The 24,549-nt window shown below is 34.5% G+C and overlaps 1 protein-coding gene across 10 annotated transcripts; it reads left to right on the top strand.

Moving 5' to 3' along the window:
• Window positions 1-1,540: 1,540 nt before the first annotated feature.
• On the top strand, window positions 1,541-24,113 carry LOC110619575 (uncharacterized protein slr1919). 10 transcript variants are annotated; one of them, XM_043958485.1, is made up of 16 exons: window positions 1,553-3,079; window positions 4,734-4,909; window positions 6,190-6,355; window positions 6,538-6,590; window positions 7,554-7,697; window positions 7,830-7,934; window positions 8,058-8,183; window positions 17,765-17,965; window positions 18,141-18,274; window positions 18,532-18,694; window positions 18,900-18,965; window positions 19,641-19,734; window positions 21,698-21,810; window positions 22,345-22,415; window positions 22,792-22,948; window positions 23,215-24,113. In XM_043958485.1, the coding sequence occupies exons 1-16, from the start codon at window positions 2,755-2,757 to the stop codon at window positions 23,653-23,655; spliced, it is 2,535 nt and encodes an 844-aa protein (XP_043814420.1). In that variant the 5' UTR covers window positions 1,553-2,754; the 3' UTR covers window positions 23,656-24,113. The 10 variants fall into 10 exon arrangements, 6 of the variants coding, with proteins under 6 accessions (XP_043814423.1, XP_043814424.1, XP_043814421.1 ...); XM_021763087.2 differs by having other exon boundaries at window positions 1,555-3,079; window positions 18,168-18,274; XM_043958487.1 differs by having other exon boundaries at window positions 2,934-3,079; window positions 4,415-4,909.
• The last annotated feature ends 436 nt before the right edge of the window (window positions 24,114-24,549 follow it).

Here is a 24,549-nt window from a genome sequence, read left to right as displayed (position 1 = left end):
ATGGCAGGCCACCACCTTCAGTACCCCGTTATGAAGTTGATCATTCCTTATTTCATGAAGTGGATCAGATGCTTGCATCGCGCGATGAAATTTTACAGGAATTAAAAATTCATCTTTCGCGTACTGCTAACTATATGAAGCAGGTCGCTGATTCTAAACGCCGGGATGTTGAATTTCAAGTTGGAGACCTTGTCTATCTAAAGCTCCAACCATACCGCCAGCATTCTGTTTTTCGCAGAGCTTCTCATAAATTGTCCAGCTTCTTTTATGGACCTTATTTGGTCGAAGAGAAGATTGGTAAATTGGCTTATAAATTACAGCTTCCTACTGGATCAAGGATCCATCTCGTTTTTCATGTTTCACTTCTCAAGAAACATGTTGGCCCTGCTATACCTGTCTCTGCTGGTTTCCCTTACTTTTCTGCGGATGGGGATGTTGTTTTGGAGCCAGAAACAATACTCAAAACAAGGCTGATTCAGTCGGGTTCCACATTTGTTCATGAAAGTTTAGTTCAGTGGAAGCACTTGCCTGCTGAGGATGCTACTTAGGAACGCACCGCTGACATCAGTTTGCGCTTTCCAACTCTGAACCTTGAGGACAAGGTTCCTTCTAATGGGAGATGCAATGATAGACCACGAAATATTTCCAGAATTCCTATTAAAAATAGGAAATATTTTGACTAAGTCTTCATTACTTATGTTGCTATAGTTACTTGGTTTCTGATATTTTTTATTCATTAATAATTAGTCAAAACTGTTGAGATCTTTCTGCAATAGTGGCTAGAATAATGCACTTGTTGCCTTTAGAATAGATGTGCATCTGTTATTCATTCATTTCCTATTTATTCTATATAATAGCAGCTGAATTTTCATAAAATAGAAATACAACCAATTTCTCACTTTGAGAATTAATTTTCTTTGGCTTTGACTGGGACCTATCATTAACCTTTAGAGTCCATTTGATTTGCTTGAAAATAATTTATATTTGAAAAATATTTTTCATGAAAAATATTATTTATGAAAAATATTTTTTAACAGGATAATTATTTTTTATTATTTAATTTTAATTTAAAAAATAAAATTTATTAATAAATTTATATACAAAAATCTTAATAAGGATCTTAACGTATCAAAAGAGAAAGTTATTTTTCTTAAAATAATTTATTTTTTCATTTAATTTGAAAAATATTTTCTATTGATTAAATTTCTGAGCACTCAGAAAATATAAAAAATATTTTTCGTGAAATAAATAGAGTTTTAGAAATATTTTTTCTTACATTTTGCAGCTAAATGTAAAATCTACATTCTTTGTGTTTATAAATGTATATGATAACTTATTTAGAATATTTTGTAAAGGAATTTTTTTTTGAACTTTTAACTCCTATTGTGTTTTATGAGGATCAAGATTATTGATGTCGCCTGAATTTCTGTTGAACTATTCCCAAGTGATTAATATGTAAAATCATAATATGGAGCTAGTTGTTACCAAATAGCGCAATCATAAAAATGAGAAGTTACGATTTATTTTAATAACATTTTACGAACTCAGCAAGATGCTCTCTTTTTTTCTTCTTCCTTTGGTTCTACAGCCTAGTTCTTTTCTTATCTGCTGCCTTGAGAGTGGACTCCTCACTTTTAAGCGGGATTTATTGATAAATAATATTCTTTTTATTATTCCTTTTCTATAGATCTAAACTTCAGAGAGAGATTTTTAGTTGGTATCTATTGTGTTTTCTTCTTGTTGTTGTCTTATATGTGGCTTTGTTTATGTATGCAGACTGATCTATATCGGTGAATATAGTGACAATACTTCAGAGCTTTTGGATCTCTCTTGCCACGAGGCTTTCTCAAAAATCTTCAATCCTTTCGTCTTTATGCTTCAGTGTGGCCCAAATCTGCTTTAGCAATATAAAGAGTGTCCTTCTATTTCTGAGGTTGAGATCCTCGGGAATGTTTCACCGTCGCTTTTGGGCTATTGATTCTTAGGCGCGAAGATGGCCGATGAGTTCTTCTCTTCTTCTTTTTCCTTGGCCTAACAAAGTTTGGCTGGATTTCCCTATTTTTAGCTTCAACAGTCCTTATGTGTCTGCTGGTTTCCTTTCATGTCATTGGTTGCATGCAATGGTTGTCTTGTGCTTCAGCTTAATTTTTCTCTGTTTTCAGCGACCTCTTGACCTTATTCAGGCTCTCACGTTTCCGGTGGCGGTGGTTCCAAATTGTTGTTATTCTCCTTGCAAGCTAGGGTTTTTGGTGGGCTTGGACTTGTTTATTGTAGGCTATGGGGTGAGGGTCTGAATTTTATATTGTCTTAGCTTGGAGTGAGTTAGGCCTTTAAAGCCTTTTTCTGTTTGGATTGTTTTTGCCTTTTATCAATATATATTACCTTCTGACAAAAAAAATGATTTTAATAAAATTTCGGCGGAAATATGCTTGGTAACTGACACTATAATATTCTAAATTTCTAATCAATATTTGACACGTGACAAACTCCACATAAGAGTATCCTCACCCGATTTCCACTCTCCACTGCCGTGGCTCTCCACGCACCACAGGTCCACAGGTTCACTGATTCGATACTAAAGTAATGGGCGCAAAAAGATCCAAAAGAAAAACAAGAACAACACATTTCCACTGCTTTAAACGCTGCTCCAATTTCTGCCTCTAATTTCCTTTTTCTTTCTTCTTCTCAATTTAATCACAACAATTAAGCTAAGTAAATTAAGATTCTAATCATTTTCTAAAATTGTCAAACGAAATGGCTGCTGTAGCTGCTTCTCTTTCGTCTCCGGCGACGGCTGCTTGCTTTCTGCGCGGGTCGCCGAAGTCCAAAACGGCGGTGAATAAGGGGATGAAGCAAGAAGTGCCGGTTATAGGGGATTTCAGTCACTTTGGAATTGCGGTCCGGAAGGATTTCGAGTTCATGAAGAAAGGAATCGGTAAAGGAGTTGGTTGGGCAAACGAAACATTCCGGCTTCCGCAGGTTTTTAAAGCCTTAGATGATGTTTTGTGGCTAAGGAATCTTGAGGATCCTCAAGCTCCTCCACTAGAGCCTCAGTCTTGGCCTCAACCTTCATATCCAGGTCAAGCTCAAATGTGTTTGCGTACTTGCTGATGTTTGTGCATTTTTAATTAATGCGTACTGACTGTTTTGAGGGCTAATTTCTAATTTCTTATTTGGATGTTTGAGTGGATTCTTCTTCTTTTTTTAAATCCAATTTCAGATCATTTATGTCGTCTGCTTTGTTTTTGAAAATTTATTAAGGATAGGCTGGTTTGATTGACTAATCAGTATAAAAATTTAATTTTAATAAAGCATTTCGGTTAGGGAAGCATTACTTTATGTCGAAGCAAATTTAAACTAGAGATTATTTCTACTTGGACTCCAGAAATGTGGTGCTGAATGTGTTTTAGAGATCAGTTGCGGGATATGTATTGCCTTTGAATAGACATGAATTGAGCATGTTGGGTTTACTTAAGCAAATGTTTGCAAATGGGGACTGAGATGAGTAAATTTGTTGAATAGCAGTGAGCAACCGGTATATTTATGGTGTAATTTCACCTAATTGTTGGCTGGATGAATAGATGATGATTCTACAAATGCTAGTGCCTTATCTTTCATCAGCGAGGACTTTGCATTTTACCAGGAGAGACAAAAGTGGGTTTGTAGTTGGTTACATAAACCAACATCTTATGTTCTAATTAATTTATACAGACAAAACCCTTCCGACTTTCTCTAGTATTCTCTGTAGAAGTTAGTGATTGACCAGAAGAGATATAGTGTTGTTTGCTTGATTTTAAAATTGGTTCAGCTAGTTGACTACATAATTTAGATACAATTACCTTTCATTTAATTAATATTGTCAGCCTGTGAAATTCATCTGTAGTTTATCAGGCATTAGAGTGCTCTGTCTTTTGGATTAAACTGATGATCTTTTGTTGGTTTTTCTTTAGGTCTTAACTTAACCAGACGTTAGGTTATGTTTAACTTTTCTTTGAAATAAACTTGAGGAATTTCTTCTTATCATAGGGTAATATAAGACTTGCACAGGACTCTATGGAACATAAGACAATTCAGTTTCTTCTTGAAGATGTTTCAAGTTCTGCATCTTCTTCTTCACGCAGCCAGTGCCGGGCTGCAGTTGGTGGATGGCCAGTGTTATGATTTTAAGTATATGCTACTTTTAATACGAGATTGAGGGAAACATAGACAAAAACATTCTGTCTGGATGGCTAATTCCACTATTCCACATGGCTGAGAAGACTCTTAACACTCCCTCATACACACACAAAAAGCACACACAGATACAGAGATAATATGCATTCTTGTATGCATCATATGCTTGTGTGCACCTTATGGACCAGAAAGTTATGGTTTCATTAATTGCTACTGATAGGATGTAGCATATCTTCAACAGGACTTTCTGGAGTAGATTTATTCATGGCTGATCTCAAAGCCTTGGTGGATGGCCAGTGACATGATTTTAAGTATATGCTGCTTTTAATACGAGATTGAGGGAAACATAGACAAAAATATTCTGTCTGGATGGCTAACTCCACTATTTCACATGGCTGGGAAGACTCTAACACTCCCTCATACACACACAACATGCACACACAGATACAGAGAGAATATACATTCTTGTATGCATCATATGCTTGTGTGCACCATATGGACCAGAAAGTTATGGTTTCATTAATTGCTTCTTATATTAGGATGTAACATATCTTCAACAGGACTTTCTGGAGTAGATTTATTCATGGCTGATCTCAAAGCCTTGGAAGCATATGCGAGTTATTTCTACCATGCATCTAAGATTTGGTCCAAGCCACTTCCTGAGGTCTACGATCCCCAAGACATTGCTGATTATTTCAGTTGCAGACCTCATGTAGTGGCCCTTCGACTTCTCGAGGTATACCTAAAAAACTAGCTACCATATGACACACAAATTTTTGATGTTATAAATACCACGACATATGATTTTGCATTTTTCTTGATAAAATGATGAGAGATCCTTCATCGAATTTCAGTTCATGTATGTTTGTATTTGTTTGTCATGTAAATCCATACATAAGAACATGGTGGTGCATGAAACACTATTTCACTTGCTAACTACTTTTTCAATTCAAAATAAATTCATTCTTTACCATCTGTGTCTAAATACTTACATGAGAACATGGTGTTTTCTGAGGTTGTCTTTACTATTTTTGCAATTCATCACTCTTTCTGGGAGGAGGGGTGGGGGACTGTAGAAATTTAGGGCAAAAATACATTTCATCCTCTCATTTCATGCAATAGCATTTTCCTACCATGAAACTTACTATGTAGGAGCATGTATGTTAAGTCTTAACAAAACTATAATTATTACCCTAATCCAGAGCTTCTTTTATGTTCTGTTAAATTAAATTTAATAGCTAAACACTTCCTGTCATTGACCTCAATGGTCCATTTTTACTTGATGTATTATTATCTACGTAAAGCAAAGATGTACAAATAAGTGCATTCATATCTCACGAACCACATAACTGGTTCCTAGAATTGGGTGGGGGGGGGGGGGGGCAGGGGGATAAAAATGGCAATATGCCCTATTCTTACTTTTTTTTTTTTTCTTTTTATACTTCCATTTCCTCTCATTTTGAGTAATGTAACTGAGCATAAGCTTGAGTTTTTTCCTTTGTGCTCATTCATCTTTCTAGACTCTGCTGTATTCAACTTATATCCGACAATAATTTCTTATTTATGTTATGCTCCTATTCATATATTGATGAGGTACAATTTCTGCTAACCCGCACTCACATAATCCTCTCTTATAGGCGAGTAGTGATATTCACATACTCACATGTCTACCATTTGGTTTAATTTGGACAAACTGTAAGTAAATTTGGGCTAATTTGGTTCATTTTAAGATGTGAGGAGCCTATTTGACTGCAAAATTTTTTCAGGGGCTAAAATGACTATTAGACCTTAATTATAGAGACGATTTGGGCCTTTTGCCTAAACAAAAATAATTCCTGAATCTAGTCTTCCTTGACTGCATCATCATGTCATGGACAAGCTGTTATATAAGTCATTATTAAATATATCCATGTAGGGCTACATTCTTGTTCTTTAGGCTATATTGTTATCAAGTGCTAATTTACTTAATACTTTGAACTATATTCTTATTGGGCTTACAACATTGCATACTGGAAGGTGTTTTCAGCCTTTGCTTTTGTCACGATCAAAATTCGGACCTCAAGGATCAAAAGGTCTCTAAGGACAATTTCAAATAAGGACATAAATGGAAACATCTCACAGTATGATTTTGGACTGGTCTTAAAAGAAACAATGCTAAGCTTGGGTCCCACTTTTATCAAAGGTCAGGAGTCTAATTTTATTGAAATATGAATTTCAAATGTTTCACACTTCTCGTTTTGCTAATCCTTCTTTTCTCCCCTCCTTATAAGGTCATTCAGTTAAAAATATATGGTGAATATTATTCTCCCTTGCAGTCACAACTTTTCCAATAATCTAATCACATACCTTTGGTTGATGATTCAGTTGGTCAATCCCTTTCCACAAGACCAGACATAATTGGTACTGAAATTTCCAAGGTAAGATGTTTTTTTTATTTGTTTATATTTTTTCTTTTTAATCCTTTCAATAAGTTTATCTTTGCTGGTACTTAGTCCTTGATAGTAGCACACAACACTTGCGAAACTAAAATTAGCTTCTGGTGATGGAATTAACTCTCTTGTTTGCCTTTCTAGTGTGCATTGTATTTGCATCTTGTTGTTCTCATGCTTTTCTAGTTAAATGGACACTCATCAAGTGTTGTTGGGTGCCAAAAATGTCTAAATAGTTAATGTTGGCTATGTTTTTCCGTTAGTTGCTATGAGCAATGAATCAGCTTAAAATAATAGGCAGAGGCAGACAACAAAGAAAGAAGAAGAGAGTTGGATAGGAAAGAGAAGCACAGTACACACAAAAGCATCTCAAGTCATTTCTTTTGAGGATGCTCTCAAATAAGACTATAAACTTGTAATTATTATATCAAAAACCTAAACAATGGCTATTTATCTTTCCTAAATGACAGAAATTCCTAATATTCATGAAATAAGGACCAAATAAGTTCCTAAATAATTTAGACCTTGTATATTCTAAATAGGAAGATCTTAAAGTTGCATAATATTCCTAAATAGAAAGTGCATATATTTCATAACTATAAGAATTAAGTAAAAATAATTCTGAAGTTTTTAATTTCCGTTGACTACATCACTTTCAAATTACCTAAACACATAAATTAGTAGTTTACTAAAATATTTTTAGTAAGTTTCTTAAGTATTGATGCTGCTAATTCTATGTGAAAGTGCCTTGCTGCCTCCTTTCTGTGCATGTGGCAAAGGTGATGATAGTATTGTTACTATCAGGAAATGGGGTGAATAGTGCATCAACATTTTCTTCCGCCTGTATCATCGATAACCCTTATAAAGTTTATTGTGATTGCATGGTGAAATTTTATTGCTGAAGTACAGTTTTAATTTCTAGGAATTTTTGTTTTTGAGTTATGATTGCAGGCGCTTTCTGAGCTGCATGATCAAATCCCTCCTTTTCCTAGGACCATGGCTATGAAAATTATCGAGGAAGAGTTAGATTCTCCCATTAAATCTCTCTTTAGCTACATCTCTGAGGAACCTGTAGCTGCAGCATCATTCGGTCAGGTGCCTCTTTTAACTTTTATTTAGTAGATTAAAAATTTATTAGTTGTGCTAACATTTTGTATGAGATTGTTGTTCCCAAGTACCAAGATTTTCATTTTTTTTTCTCATTTATTTTTATGTGGCATATTTTAGGTTTATCGTGGAAACACTCTTGATGGTCATAATGTTGCTGTGAAAGTTCAGCGTCCTAATTTGCGCCATGTCGTAGTTCGAGATATCTATATACTTCGCCTTGGGGTTTGTACCATTCTAAATTGTCCTATGTATCATTTATTTTTATTTTTTTAATTTTTTTCCTTTTCAGTTTAAAGCTCATATATTTTTTAGTTTTTAAATGTTTTCAGTTTTCACTCTTTTCAGCTGGGTCTGTTGCAAAAGATAGCAAAAAGAAAAAGTGACCTTCGCCTCTATGCCGATGAGCTTGGGAAAGGTTTAGTTGGAGAATTGGATTACTCTCTAGAGGCTGCCAATGCCTCCAAGTTTCTGGTATTATTTGGTTTTACATTCAAATCAACTGCCCTTTTAATTTTACTGTAGTAAGGCTTCATAGAAAAAAGTTTGTGTTACACTTGAGCCACCATGGAGGTGGATTTTGCCATTTTGGTGAAAGTTGGCAATGGAACAAATTTTGTAGTCTTGCCTACCCTGCATCATACTGGAAAGGGGATCATTAGGTTGATCATTGATAATTGTGGTGGGTATGGATCTATATTCTTCAATTTAAGTGGTTTGTGATAATGTGATTGTGACAGGTGGGACTTATCACCTGCCAGAACCAATAATGTTTAATATTCAACTAAATGTTATACCGCGGCAAGTGGCAACAATTAAATCTTAGTCCCAAACTAGTTGGAGTTGGTTTCGTGCATATTTTTTTCACCATTCAGCTCATTTTACATCAAATCTGCATCAATATCCAACTATTATTAATCTTTGGATATACTTTTCCTCGCATCATTTTAAGTCTTCCTCTTTTCCTTCGTACTACTTCCACTATCAACTTGCTACACTTCTATTATGGGTGTTATAGATTATAGGAAGTAAATATATTAATATAGGAAGTAAATATTGATAGATGGGTTAGTTGCTTAATCTTAGGGATTGTATAATCATAGACTTGATTTTCTTTCCTGTTTAGATACCGTCTTTTATATATAAATAGGTTGTAATCTTTATTATGAAATACAACAACAATAACAAATATTATCTTTCTACAATGGGCATTCTACACTCTAGGTTGGACATGACTGAATCATATTAATAGACTGTCTCTCATATGCTAAATCATATTAACTTGACTCTCTCTCAGTTCATCTCCAATTGTGCTACATGCACTCTTTGGAATGTTTATCATTCATTAACCTTATCTTTCTACATGGTATCAGAGCCAGGTTCGTAGAAATTTATTTTTTTCTCTCTCGTCAAGTCTTAAATATTTGGAGACTTAGAACTTTGTTCATTTGGATTACCCATAAAGGATAACATTTGGAGACTTAGGGCTTTGTTCATTTGGGTTACTCATAAAGAGTAACATTTGGAGACCTAGGGCTCTGTTCATTTGGGTTACTCATAAAGGGTAACATTTGGAGACTCAAGGCTCTGTTCATTTGGGTTACTCATAAACATTTGGAGACTCAGGGCTCTGTTCATTTGGGTTACTCATAAAGGGTAACATTTGGAGACTCAGGGCTCTGTTCATTTGGGTTACTCGTAAAGGGTAACATTTGGAGACTTAGAACTCTGTTCATTTGGGTTACTCATAAAGGATAACATTTGGAGACTTAGGGTTCTGTTCATCAAGTACTGTTCACGGGAATTATTCATCGGGTACTGTTCACGGGAATTATTCATCGGGTACTGTTCACGAGTACTGTTCATCGAGTACTGTTCAAGGATTTGAAATTCTATTCACAGTAAGGTGATTAGTCTTATTAATCATTCTGAATTTGTTAAAGAATTAATGGAGTATTTGGAATTTCTATATTTTGGCAAAGGGAATATTTCTCATATTTATGATGTGTGTAAGGCATTTTACCAAGTTGAGAAAATGTGGTCTCTCGTTCTAGTGCTGAACCTGAATGTCGAGTCATGGCAAAAACCGTTTGTGAAGTTTTGTGGGTACGTCAATTATCGGAAGAAGTTGGGTTCACAAATTCGGTGTCTGCTAAGTTGTATGGGACGAGTTGAGTATATGTAACAAGTTGGGCATGATTAACATTTATGCTCCAACTTGAGGGGGAGTGTTATAGATTATAGGAAGTAAATATATTAATATAGGAAGTAAATATTGATAGATGGGTAGTTGCTTAATCTTAGGGATTGTATAATCATAGACTTGATTTTCCTTCCTGTTTAGATACCGTCTTTTGTATATAAATAGGTCATAATCTTTATTATGAAATACAACAACAATAACAAATATTATCTTTCTACAATGGGCATTCTACACTCTAGGTTGGACATGACTGAATCATATTAATAGACTGTCTCTCATATGCTAAATCATATTAACTTGACTCTCTCTCAGTTCATCTCCAATTGTGCTACATGCACTCTTTGGAATGTTTATCATTCATTAACCTTATCTATTATCGTGTTACCAAACATTTATATCAAAATCCATATTTCTGCCACAACCATATTGTCGGTATATTGTACCTTAGATGCCCATCATTTACTCCCATGTAATGCAGTTGGTCTAGCCATAATTCTATAGAACTTACCTTATGGTCATATACCACACCCGCCATATTGTTTTATTTTATTCATCATGTTTTGAGCTTAGGAGTCACTTTGACGCGGAACCTTATGGATCAAGTCGAAAAGCTTTGTGATAAAATGGAATAGCTCCAAAGATCAATAATAAACTACACTCTATGGCATCACAAAGGACAGCAAGAACACCAATAATTGAGGATTAAAGAAACAAGCCAAACGCCACAATTGAATTGAGAAGTTTACCTTTACCTTAATTGTTGATTTAATTGGAAGAATGCAATCTCATACTCTCACAATAACAAAGACATGCAAATAGTATGAATAATTCTGAATTTTGATTAAAGAAGTTGTATGATGCAAAGGACGGCTTGAGTTTACATAGAGAAAACTAAACTTAATCCTAAGAGAATGATAAACTAAACTCTAATGTGCTCAAACAAGACTGACTAAATTTAATAGTCCATGGCAAAGGAGCAGCACACTAAGTTTCAAAACTAAGCCCAAACAACTAAACTAGTAATACTAAAGCAAATAAGATAGCATAAACTTAACTCCAAATAAATGGGCTTACAAAATATATCATTAAGTAGGGGTATACAATCGGTTTGTTCGGTTCGGTTTCGAACCAAACTAAATTTGAAAAATCGAAAAGCATAATATTGTAAACTGAAACCGAACCGAATATATAGTGAAATCGAATCAAACCAAATCGAAAAATATCAGTTCGGTTCAATTTAATCGACCGGTTTGAGGCCTTCTTTACAATCAGTAGGAAGATATTGGGATTTCTCCATAACAAACTAAAACATAACTTACAAGGGCTACTAAAGAAATTAACACTTATCTTGATAGCTGTCAAAACTACAAAAAATAACTTATTAAAAACCAACAAATATGAATTGTGTATAGAGTGAATAGGGTCAAATCTGCAGGAAATTGACACTAAGAATTTTCAAACAATGAACTAGAAAAATAGAGAATAAAAGTAAAAAGGGGGATTTTGATGATGAGTTAAAATAAAAATCAAAGCAATTAAAGGAAGTGATAATCAAAGGAGAATGAAATCAATGCAAGTAAATTTTAGTTGAAGATTAAAATCCATTTCAGTTTTGGGAATTGATCATAAAAATAAAAATACTTTTATTTATTCCAATAAATTACCTCTAGTTATGGAAGATGTTTCTCATAACCAATCTCTCCTTAGGTGTAAATTAATTAGGAAACATTCGCTAATTAACCTGAGTCAACAAATCGCCCAAAGAACGTCTTTGGAATTTTAACTTATCAATTGCGTTAAGAATTAGAGAGATCCAATTCTAACTAACTAACCAAACAAACCAAACCGCGTGGTGAGTTCAAGTTAGATCATGCAATTTCTTAATGGGTTACACTAATTATTACTTGTTGTTGAATAACTTAAGCAATTATGGACTTCAAGCATCCAAATTAACAATATACCACTTTGAAAATATAAACAATGGGCTCTATTGATCAAATAACAAAACAATAATAATATTAAGAATTGAAATTGTATAAATATTGGAAGAATAAAATATGAACAATTATGTTTAGATCTCACAATCCATGTAAAAACTGAAATTTCAACCTAACTCTAATTAGAAATAAAGAGTTTAGCCACTCATAGCTTTGAAAGAAAATAAAAGAAAAAAAGAAGGGAAGAAATTCTGCTGGAAGCGATGGTGATCCAAGATATCCTGCGGCTGTCCACAAAGATGGGCTTAAATAGGTGTTGAATTCTAATAGAATCCTTTTACAAATAGGAAATCTTTTTTGCTTCAAATTAAGAATCTTTCTTTTAATATGTTTCCATTTAGGAGGGAACTCCTTGATTTGAGGAGGATATCATGCCGCACTGAAGGAGGGGAAATCAAGTGGGGTCCGTGGCTTTGATTGAGGAGACCTAGTCTTTTATTTCAAATTTGAATTATTTTCCCGCTCATTGTTAGGTTTCTGCACAGACTTTTGATTTGCCCAGTGATTTGTCCTCCAATCTTCTTATCGGCATATGGTCAACTCAGCTCGAGAGTCTGGATAATTCTGAATTCTGTGAAGCACGATTATCTGGTAGGTTTGTCCAAATCGCTGATCAAATCAATTTCAGCACTTTTTAACACTTTTTTATCAAATCCATTTTTTTTTGCTTTTCTACGAAATACAACAAAAAAAATACAAAATTAGTTAGAAAAATACTCAAATCAATGCTAAGAATAGTATGAAAAATATGTTGAAATTACGTTCGATCAACACTCAATAAAAATACAATTCATACAACTCACCTGTACCAAAAACTAAGATCTTCAATCAAATGGAAAATTTTTATTAAATCACATATACATGAAAGGATCTCCTTTCACTGCTCTAACTAACAATTTCAATATCTAGAATGAAAAAGAATTTTTACACAACTCATGATCGTTTACCCATAAAGAAAAAGCAACAAAATTATCAAAATTAATTTCAATACATCAAAATTAATTTCAGTACATAGTTCCAAAAAGCATACAAGTTAGTTGTGTGATGTACTCACAAACACCCAAAATACAAAGATATTGTGATTAGGATCGCTTGATCAGCATCACAAAATTGATAGAACTCGCGTAAGCAGTAGTTCACCTTCGTCGCATGGTCAGCATCACAAAATTGATAGAACTCGCGTAAGCAGTAGTCCACCTTCATTGCAGGGAGCAACGACTATCTTCTTTACAAGGAGATGCTATTTTTTTCGTCTATGAAGCAGTCATCTTCTTGGTCACAAGGGCTAAAGAGTGAGAAGAAGAAGAAGAAGAAGAAGAAGAAGAAAGGAAGAGAAGCATGGAGGCGTTGGGTGGGGGGGGGAGGTTTCGTGAGGTGAGAGAGTGTCAAGGCTTGAGGGAGAAAGAAAGGCGGCAGAAAAATGAATGAGATGTAGGATTTTGTTATGTTGTATATATATTGGCGGTTTGGTTCAATTTTTTCCATTGATTTCAGTTAATTAACCAAATTGAACTGATAATCAGAATGTTTTGAAATCACTAACCGAACCAAATCGAATAGACTAAATAATCAAACTAAATATTAATTTTGGTTTGGTTCGGTTTTTTAGTTTAAACTGAAAAGTGCTCACCCCTATCATTAAGACTCAAATAACATGTATAACACATGCCCCAAGGCTGCTCATGAGTTGTGCACATGCTCTTTAAGTTGCATATGTTTCTTTAAATATGTCCACTTAGTTTGATGGACTTGTGCACCTTCTAATTAGGCCCAATAGACTTGAATCTTCATAAAAGCCTTCCTTGATCTTCAGTTTAGACTTTCCTTTGTGTAGTTTTGGACCATAGGTTTGATTATGCTCCTTAAATTCATAATTGCAAGTGTTGCACTAAATCTGCTTCACATTAATTGAAGTACATCCAAAAGTGTATTTGGATCATATGAATATGAGACCGATTTGAATGATATAAGGTTGCTCCACATCTTTATTGCAAATCTGCCCTATTGGATTTGTATCATTGCCTCCTTCTTTAGAAAGATTCGTCCTTGAATCTTTATCATGTTCATATCAGGAATGGAAGCTTTAGGAGCCAATACATCTTCAAAAACCTCGTCTTGAATAGGTGGAATTAGCATGAAACTCTCTTCATGGATGTTCTCATTAATAACTTGCACATCAAGAATAAAAAAACTAGGCATAACAATGTTAGTCATAGAAAGATTATGTGGATATAACTCATTCTCCTTTACAACTTTCAAAACAGCCCCATTTGCCTTCCCCACCTCATCAATCATGTCCTCCCATGTGTTCACAACCTCTTCTTTAAGCTCAATGATGGAATTTTCAGCAACAACTTCACTAACTTCATGTATTACAACTTTCTCTTCAATTTTAATCTCTATGAAAGTTGAAATTGGAACTTTAGCCTCGTCTTTCTCCTTTTCTTTCTCCATCTTCCTCTTTCTTATCTCTTCTCTTTTCTCAGCAACAAACCTCTTCATCTCCAACTTTGTTTCACGTAAATTCTCTTCATAACCATGAAGCTCCTCAAGTAACAATATAACTTCTCTAAAGCTATATGTAACTTCCTTATCCATCCGTTTTCGGTGATGCTGAATATAATCTTTAAAGTTATTTATTGCAAAATCAAGCATAAGATAAGAAATATTTTCCTTAATCTCCATCTCAAGTTTATATCCATCATCTCTGTGCTTATCCAAACTCATAGTTAAAAAACAAAAACAAAAATCACAAGAAAGAAAAATAGAGTTAGTGGTAAAGCACTCCCTGACATGTTTGCACTCTTTTACCACTCTTTACAATTAGTCCAATTGAACTTCAAAACTTAGACCAACCAACCAGCTCAAAAGAAATGTTTAGAAATAAAGAATAAAACTATAACAAAAAAAAAAGTAAGCTCAAACACACTAGAAAGAAGACACAAGACAAAATGGATGGTAGCTCAAGGATAAAATTATGTACTACTTGATTATATCAACTTAGAGTGTAAACATAATCAAATAATACTCTAACAGTGTGAAGGAAACAAAGATGACAAGACTCAAAAAAATTCAACAAAGAGGAATTGAGAAATAGACAATTTAGGCCAAAATGTAAGAAATTGAATTATTACAAAGTAAATCAAATATTGAACATAAATATTTTTATCCAACAAAGCAAGAAAGCAATAATACCTAAATTAATTACACTAAATCAAAATTCTCATGTATAATTAATTTTGGAGTTAAATTAATTATTTTGTGTCGAAGAAATTTATTTTAAGTGCTAAAGATGTACAAGTGTGTGTGATCAAATATGACATCAAATTAATTAAAATAAGAGAGTCAATTCAAATAGCCCCTAAAATAATAAGAATCCGAAAATTAGGGCAAAAGAAGCAATTTAGGCATCTCTATCTTTTAGAATGTCTTTAGGCACAAGAAACCTCAAGTCTTAATTCAACAAAAACAAGGAAAACGAATCCAACAAGAAGAATTCCTCCAAAACACTCCTAGGGTTACCTCAAGTCCTACTTCAACAAGGACAAGAAAAATAAATCTAACAAGGAGAATGATTCTTCCAAAAATATGCCTAAAGTTACCTCAAGTCCTACTTCAACAAGGATAAGGAAAACAAATCGAACAAGAGGAAGGATTTTTCCAAGTAACACGCCTAGGATTATCTCTTTCTTCTTCTTTCTCTTTTGTTTTTTTTGTTTTTTCTCTTTGATATGGAACTTGAATTGACCGAGAAAGAAAATTAACTAATTTAACAACCAAAATTAAATCAACAAACGCTCAAACAAGTTTAGATCCTAAACAAATTAAACTAGCACAAGACCGAGACTCTGGAAATAAAAAATACAAGAAAACTTAAATTTAAATCCTAAATATAAGATAAATCAGAATTTACCTTAACTTTTAGCTCTGATACCAATTGACGCGGAATCCTATGGATGAAGTCCAAGAACTCTAACACTAATAATTGAGTATTAGAGAAACAAGACAAATGCCACAATTGAATTGATAAGTTTAGCTTGATTCTTTATACAATTGGAAAAATGCAATCTTACACTCTCATAATAACAAAGGCACGCAAATAGCATGAATAATTCTCATTTTTTATTAATGAAGTTGTCTCATACAAAGGACGACTTGAGTTTATATAAAGAAAATTAAACCTAACACTAAGAAAGTAAGGATAAACTAAACCATCAAGTTCCCAAACAAGACTGACCAAATTTAATAGTTCATAGCAAGGAGAGGCACACTAAGTCTCAAAACTAGACATAAATAACTAAACTAGCAATATTAAAGCAAATAATATAGCATAAGTTTAACTCAAACAAATAGACTTATAAAATACATCGTTAAGGAACACATCCCCTAAGACTGCCTTGCACAAACTCCTTAAGTAGCACATACATTGCGCATGTTTTTTCAAATCTGTCCACTTGATTTAATGGACCTGTGCACCTTCTAATTAGGTCCAATGGACTTGAACCTTCACAAAAACCTTTCTTGATTTTCACTTTAGGCTTCCCTTTGTGTAGCTTTGGTCCATATGTTTCATTATACTCCTTAAGCGCGTAATTGCAAGTATTGCACTAAATTTGCCATATATGAATTGAAACACGCTCCAAGTGTATTTGGATCATATGAATATGATTTTGAATTCCTTTTAGACCGATTTGAATGATATAAGACTGCCACACTTTTGTTGCAAATCTGCCCTATTGTATCCGTATCGCACATCCCCATTTATTGCTTTTTTTCTTTTAGGTGATAGAACCTAAATACTTGAGTAGGTTATATTTGGACACTAAAACTCCATTCCAATCTCACCTTCATTCCTTTTATGAAAGCTAAACATGTGTTGCTTTTATTTTGTTTTACTTCTATGTAGCTTGAAATTCTTACTTTCAAGAGTCCTCCACAACTCTAGCTTTTGGTTAACTATTTTAACTAGTTTTATCCACTAAGACAGCATTATTTTCAAATAACGTACACCGCTATACAAAAATTTGAATATGAATGATTAGCTCATCGACGACCAAGAAAAATACAGACAGAAAGCTGATATTTGGTGTAAATCAAATGTTAATTGGAAATCGTTCATATCTCTTTTCGCTGTTCTTATACTTGTGAATGCTCACTTGTACATGTGCTTAATGATATTTATGTATTTGAGGTAAGGTCTTTTCCTCTTTAGCATCCACCGAAGAACTTCACCTTGTTAATATATCATATTTCTTTTCTAGCCAAATGAATACCATAAGGAGACCCTTATTCATCTTTCTTATATTTTTTTTTTGATATTTTTAACAAAATTATTTGACTTCATTGCTGATTCTACCTGGCATAAATCCAGACTGGTTCTCTAATACTTTAGTAGTTTCCTTGGGTCTGCATTCAATCATTATTTCCCTAGTTTCATCGTGTGACTCATTAGTTTAATGATGTGATAGTTGATAGTTATATACAACTTTGGATGTCTCTTCTGTTATTAAAGATAGGAACCAAAGTGCTCTTTCTCCGCTCATTTGGCATCTTTCCAAATGTTAATATGCCATTGAATATCTTGGTTACTTGAACCTCGTGAAGGCACTTGTATATTTCTAAGGGATACCATCATGTATTCTTGTCAAAAGTGGGGAAAAAAAAAAAGAAAAGAAAAAGAAGGGATTTTGAAGGAAATATGCATTTATTTTCACCTGGTTAACTACTTTGATTTTCCGAATTGAACAGAACTTTAATGATATGAAGAAATAGGTACATGCAACCCAATATATTTTAGTGGATGATTTTGTGGGAAGTTCTCTGCCTGGTGTTAACTATATGTTGCTTTTCTGCAGGATGCTCATTCATCCTTTAGGTTTATGCATGTTCCAAAAGTGTATCATCATTTAAGTCGAAAGAGAGTTCTGACAATGGAGTGGGTGATTGGTGAGAGCCCAACTAATTTACTCTCTCTATCTACTGGTGATACTGTTGATCAAGATTCTGAATATTCAGAAAGGCATAAAATTGAAGCTAAAAGGAGACTTCTCGATCTGGTGTGTGTTATGGCTATATCACCCCCCTTTCCTTGTTTCTATGAAGTTCTATGAAGTCTCGGACTCCCAAACCTCTATTTTGTTTATGTGGCTTAGATAAGGATCCCTAAACGTTTTCCCTTTATAATAGAGTGCTCCATTATCACAATATGGCCATATTTTATATGCAACTCAGGAAGAAAAAAAATTCCATTTTGGTCAGGTTAGCAAAGGAGTGGAATCATCACTGGTTCAGCTTCTTGAAACAGGCTTATTGCATGCTGATCCCCATCCAGGAAACTTGCGTTACACACCATCAGGACAAATAGGGTATCGTTTTCCCTTCCAGGTCTTGGACTAGATAAAATTATTATATTGCCATGCTAACTGAAGTAGCTTCATTGTGTGATTTTATTATTGTACATATCCATTATTGAATTGTGGCTTCAAAATGACCCTTAATCCCAATATGCAGACATCAAACAGTTCAAATTTGGAATTGAGATTGGAAGAACTCAAGATCCAGTTTGTATCTATCATTCTAGTGCTTATTCACAGTTCAGCTCTCTTGTCAATTTTGCTGCCAGGTTTCTGGATTTTGGTTTACTTTGCCAAATGGAAAAGAAGCATCAGTTTGCTATGCTTGCATCCATAGTGCACATAGTAAATGGGGATTGGGCATCGCTTGTCCATTCTCTTACAGAAATGGATGTCATAAGGCCAGGGACTAACATTCGGCGGGTCACAATGGTAACATATCTGTTTCTGTGCCAGATACTGTCTAAATATTCTGCTATTGGGCCAAAACTTTTAGCTGAAAATAGTAAGATATTCAGTAAGATAAACATATTTTCTGGCATTTATCATACTGAAAAGTTCCTGTTATTTTTTTTCCTTCAAGCACTCAACTATAAGACTTCTGTTGGTCTTGCTGACTGTTGTGTAAATAATACAGGAACTGGAAAATTCCTTGGGGGAGGTGGAATTTAGGGATGGAATTCCTAATGTCAAGTTCAGTAGGGTAAGATTTGTGTACAGAGAATGCAAGTAATTTGTATTACTGTGATTTGATATCCTTGAGGGAAGAGCTCAATATGAGAGTATTGAGAGCCAAACACGTGGTTATCTATTCTAAAAGTCAGTTAGTCTGATTGGTATGAGTTGGTTATAAGTGAAAATTTAACCCTGGAACCTATGAACTTCAATTTGATGCTATAATGAAGTCTGATTGTCCACCTTTCAAGGCACTATGGCCTATAAGTCTGTAACCTGGAACATTCCTGAGACCAAAAGTGCACTGTTAGATGACCAGTGTTTTTTGCCTGTTTATTAGATGATTGTGATCATTGATATTTTATATCCTCGTGATTTATGGTAATAAGAATATAGGTAAACATCTTCTTATGGGTTGACATTTTCATGAGATTCTCAAACTAGATAATGGAAATGAATATTCCTACTTTTCCTGAATTATTTTACTTATTAATGTTAAATCACAAGGTATTGAAGATGTATTTTAGTCATCCATATTTCATATGTTTGAGCGGTTATTATCAAATAAACAAATCCTTTCATTAACTTGTTGGTACTGGCTCTTAGTTTTAAGGGATCCCTGTTTTGATTTTATGCTAATCTGTGCTCTATTATATTTTTATACATGAGTTGTACTAGCTGATTGATACAATAATTTTTCAAGGTTCTGAGCAAAATATGGTCTGTAGCCCTCAAATTTCACTTCCGCATGCCACCATACTACACGCTTGTTCTAAGATCTCTTGCATCCCTGGAAGGTAACATGCTGAATGCTATATTCTGAGTATTCATCTTTACTTGTATTATTTGTAAGTGTTAAATTTGAGTCAGACCTAACTCACCTCAAAAGCTAGTTCAAGGGGGAAGAGTGCCTATGACCCATATAAGGGGTACATTACCCATTTCCACATCGCCACAACCGATGTGGGATTCAACACACCCCCTCACGCTCAGAATTTTACTGATGCGTGACATATTTATAGGAGGCCCAATATCGGATAGGAAGGCTCTAATACCATGTTAAATTTGAGTCAGGCCTAACTCACCTCAAAAGCTAGCTCAAAGGGGAGAAGTGCCTATGACCCATATAAGGGGCACATTACCCTTTCCACAACCGATGTTGAATTGAGGATAGCATGATTTGTACTTTTTTATGCATCCCATTTATCTATGTAAGACAATGCATAATTACTGTTCTTTTGAAATTGTTGAATCTCAGTAGAGATAATGTGCTTTTTATAAGGGTCTTAGGCATTTCTCGCTCTTGAACTAGTTTTGCTAGTTTTTGGATAAGTTAGACTTGATCCAAATTTAACGCGCTAAAAGAGTCTCTCCATCCAATATTGAGCTTTCCATAAGTATTTCACGCTCTAGTATAGCTCTAGTGTAACTCTGAACACAAAGGGTATGTTGAATTCCACATTGGTTGGATATAGAGGTAATGTATTCCTTATACAGGTTTTGGGCACTCCTTATGCAGGTTTTGGACACTCCTCTTTAGGTCCGGTCTAAATTTAACAGAAATGAAGTAACAATGAGAACAATTGATCCCAAAGTCAGATTTCTGTCTGTAATATATATATATATATATATATATATGTTAAATTTGGGCCAGGCCTAACTCACCCCAAAAGCTAGCTCAAGGGGGAGGATTGCCTATGACTCATATAAGGGGCACATTACCCTTTCCACAACCGATGTGGAATTCAACACACCCCCTCACGCCCAGATTTTTTAACCGGTGCGTGGCACATTTATGGGGCGCCCAACATCGGATGGAGAGGCTCTGATACCATGTTAAATTTGGGCCAGGCCTAACTCACCCCAAAAGCTAACTCAAGGGGGAGGATTGCCTATGACTCATATAAGGGGCACATTACCCCTTTCTACAACCGATGTGGGATTCAACAATATATATATATATATATATATATATATATATATATTGTGTAGATGATCTGAATTCAAGAGACATAGTATGAATTTGTAACAAGAAGCATTGAACAACAAGAATTCAGATGCATTTCTCATCTCCACATGATAGCTTGCTTGCTTAATAATTACCAAATCAATGTAGCATGATTTATTCAATAGATGCAGCCCACTACCCCATCCGGCCAGAGACCATATCCATGTGAGTGCAAAGCTTCATGGAAGAGAAAAGTTATGCATAATAACTCTTGGTACACCCTAGTACAAGAATAGATACAGTAATAGGATGTGCATTAATTTCAATTTTTGATATGTAGCAACGGAACCTTTTTCTTGACAAAGAAATGGGAGAAAGATGCATGAGAAGCACTCAAGGATATAGTATTACTGGAGAGGATGGCGAGAAAGTTTGCTATGAAGTTCTGACATGTCAAGATGGCCTCAAATCTTAACCTCCAACTCTTAATGAGATAGGGCTGCATTTTTTCTTTCCTTTTTTATCATGGGTCAGATCACCCTTAACGTTAGAAGTGGAATGCTGCTTTGAAAACTTGGTCAGATGAAATTCCCTCCTGATCCTGGCATATTCTTTGTATTCCCACTAAATGCAAGTTTATGTGGACATAAAGGCAACTAAAAGACACATGATAAGAACTCAACGTGTTTCATGTATTTCTCAAATTGATAATTTTTTTACATATTTATGAAGCTTAACAGCAGTTCTTTCATGTCCCGTGCTGCTAAAAACTGTTGATCATTGTGATTTTATGTTCGATAATGCTCTCTCAGGTCTGGCAGTGGCGGCAGATCCGAACTTTAAGACATTTGAAGCTGCATACCCATATGTTGTCAGAAAACTACTCACTGAAAATTCAGCTGAAACAAGGAAAATTTTACATTCGGTATCAAATGCTTAACCATATATTCATAATACTTATTGTGTTACACCATATCTTCATGGTGCATTATCATTCTAGGCTCCCTCCGCACTTTGTCAAATTCTTTATTCCACATTAAATGTAGTGTCAAATGCAAAACGTCAAATGAAGACTGTAATATTAGCTGGGTTTGGGTATCTAGATGATCTACAGACAGGAAATCAGAAGTTTGACTTGATGAGTCTCAAGGCTTTTGGGATTGTGGTTGTCACCCAAAAGCTGTTGGACTCATCTTTGCTTGGTAAGGTTAAGCTGGCAGGAATAAACATTCGCCAAGACTGAAAAGATTTGTTGGTTCATTATGTAATATTTAAGTGGAATAACTTAATTATGAAGTTTGAACTCATCTCAGTTTTGTACAATTTTAGGCACATACACATTCTTTCAAAATGACGTTTTCTACTCTAATTGTAATTACTACATAGAATGCTGCTCTTCAGAAAACTTTATATTTATTGTAATTTGCTGTGTTGTATGTCATTTTTTTTTTCTATCCAGGCGATCTTAAACAGAAGGAAAGAATTCCGATGGGACAGGCTTGCACTTTTCTTGAAAGTAGGATCGACTAGGTATGTCAAGAAATCTGTGATTGTATCCCCAAAGGCTCTACCTACTACTTTAACTTAACCTGTCTGAGTCAAAGTGAAGACAATCATCTTATCATAATCATTGTTATGTGAAATCTGATTCAGAAAAACAAAAACCAAGAATAACAAAAGTCAAAATTTTTAATTGCATTCTAACTAACTAAAAGATATTTTAGCATATCAACGTTGTGAATGCCTTGGAAGTTCCTGCATCATTTTTGGCATATTTTCAGTTTTGGAGAACTGCAAAAGACCTTCATAGATTTTACTACATATAACTTAGAACTTTTCTTCCTATTGTTTTCCTTGTGTCACTATCAAATCATCTAATCTGTATGAATACTGGTATTTTCTGCAGGAAAGTCTTGAGTACAGAAACAGCAATAAAGCATGAAAGTTCCCTTGATTATTTAACAAATAGATCATCCTCAGGTGTTTTTGATGTTGCCCACTTAGTCTTGATGCTTTTGCCATCCAGAGATGGTGTTGTTCTCAGGAAGCTTTTAATGACTGCAGTGAGTGACTTTAAACTAAACCTTTTTTCCTTGTATACCAATTATTGTTCTTGCTATTTCTTTTTTACTGCAAGTTCCATTCTGGATGATGAAATATCATGTGCCCTGAATGGATTCCCATTATGTCGCTCATGGTTTCTCATTGTTAATGATATGAGTTTGGCTGTTGAGGCCTCGTAATGATGTAAGAGGATCTTACGGCTTTATTTTGGGCATCATCCTTATTTCTCTTATATGCTAGACTCATTTTTCATTTCAACGAACAGGATGGAGCTTCATTAGTCCGAGCAATGGTTTCCAAGGAGGCAGTTCAGTTTAGACAGCAACTTTGCAAGATCATTGCTGACCTACTATATCAATGGACGGTTCAAACTCTTGGACTAGGCATTACGGCAACCCAGTATAGTTCCCAAGTAAGATTGATTAATGAGCCTGACAACAGAGAGCTAGGTCCATCTTCCAGACTGTCCATGCCCCTATACAAGTATCAGTCCATCTTTAGAGACCGGCGGCTCAAAGTGATCTTTTACAGGATAATAATTTCTGCAAGGAAAGATCCAGTGCTGATGCTAAAATTCTGCTGGACTTCTTTTATTATGGTTGTTGCAGCTTCAGCGCTGGCTTGTCATCGAGTTTTCGTCTCTTTGTCTGAAGTCTACATCAGTCCTCTATTACTTGCTCCCAAGAGAGCGGCAGTCGGCGCGTGAAATCTGTACTTTCCCCTGGATAACCTCTCTGGATAAAGCTTAGATGCAAATACACACCTAGATTGTAATATTCTGCAATAGAGAAGATTAAATAGCGAGGAATAGTTTACAGCTCGAGTTTGATCGGATCGAATCATGCTGGACTTTATCTAACATATTTTTAGTACAGCAGTTCTAAGACGAGATTCAAGTACATGCATTCCAAAATTCTCTAAAAACAGCAAATCAAAGGATGTGCAGCAGGCTGTGGAAAGGTATATATAGAACTGTAAAAAACTTTTCGCCAGAATTAAATCGAGGTCTTTTAGCTTGTAGTTCTGATATGGTGCAAGAGGCCAAGAGTTTATAAATGCCTGTGACTTTGTCTTAATGTAAGCTGTAAATTTTGAGCTGTGTAGAAAAATTAACGGACAATTTTTTAGTTAAAATTAAGAATGAAAATTACATGTTTTCTTAGATATTATGAAGTCCCATATCTCTGTGTGTGGGCCAACTATGCTCTTTTGTTGCAGTTATTTGGATGTTACCTCACTGGACCTTAATAAATGTGCGACAGAAATCCGTTTCTATGTTCTTATTGTGACCGAGTTTTACTTATTTCCAGTCCATTTAAAGACGCCGCAACTATTGGAGTAAATTTAGAAGATATTTTATTCAATTGCCTCAATTTCCATCCCTTTATAACTTTAATAAAAAGAAAAAAGTCCATTTAAAAATACCACATTATCTAAAATTATGTTAAGTCTTACTTGACAATAGGTCCATAAAATATGGAAAAATATTAGAGGTATTATGGTCTTTTAAGTAAAAATAAATTATAAATTACATTTAATTCCTAAATTTGAATGATAATTTACATTACCCTTATTATTTTATTTTAATTTTAAATGTAAA

The sequence above is a fragment of the Manihot esculenta genome, chromosome 7 (genome assembly GCF_001659605.2).
Source record: "Manihot esculenta cultivar AM560-2 chromosome 7, M.esculenta_v8, whole genome shotgun sequence".
Lineage (NCBI taxonomy): Eukaryota > Viridiplantae > Streptophyta > Magnoliopsida > Malpighiales > Euphorbiaceae > Manihot > Manihot esculenta.
This window is presented reverse-complemented; position numbering and strand designations above follow the sequence as displayed.

What these genes read in the sequence shown, in the direction of transcription:
- LOC110619575 (XM_043958485.1), top strand. Translation starts at nt 2,755, where the DNA reads ATGGCTGCTGTAGCTGCTTCTCTTTCGTCTCCGGCGACGGCTGCTTGC. An exon ending in CTGCAGCATCATTCGGTCAG is followed by an intron (nt 7,698 to 7,829) that starts GTGCCTCTTTTA and finishes GGCATATTTTAG; the next exon opens with GTTTATCGTGGAAACACTCT. An exon ending in ACACCATCAGGACAAATAGG is followed by an intron (nt 18,275 to 18,531) that starts GTATCGTTTTCC and finishes TTTTGCTGCCAG; the next exon opens with GTTTCTGGATTTTGGTTTAC.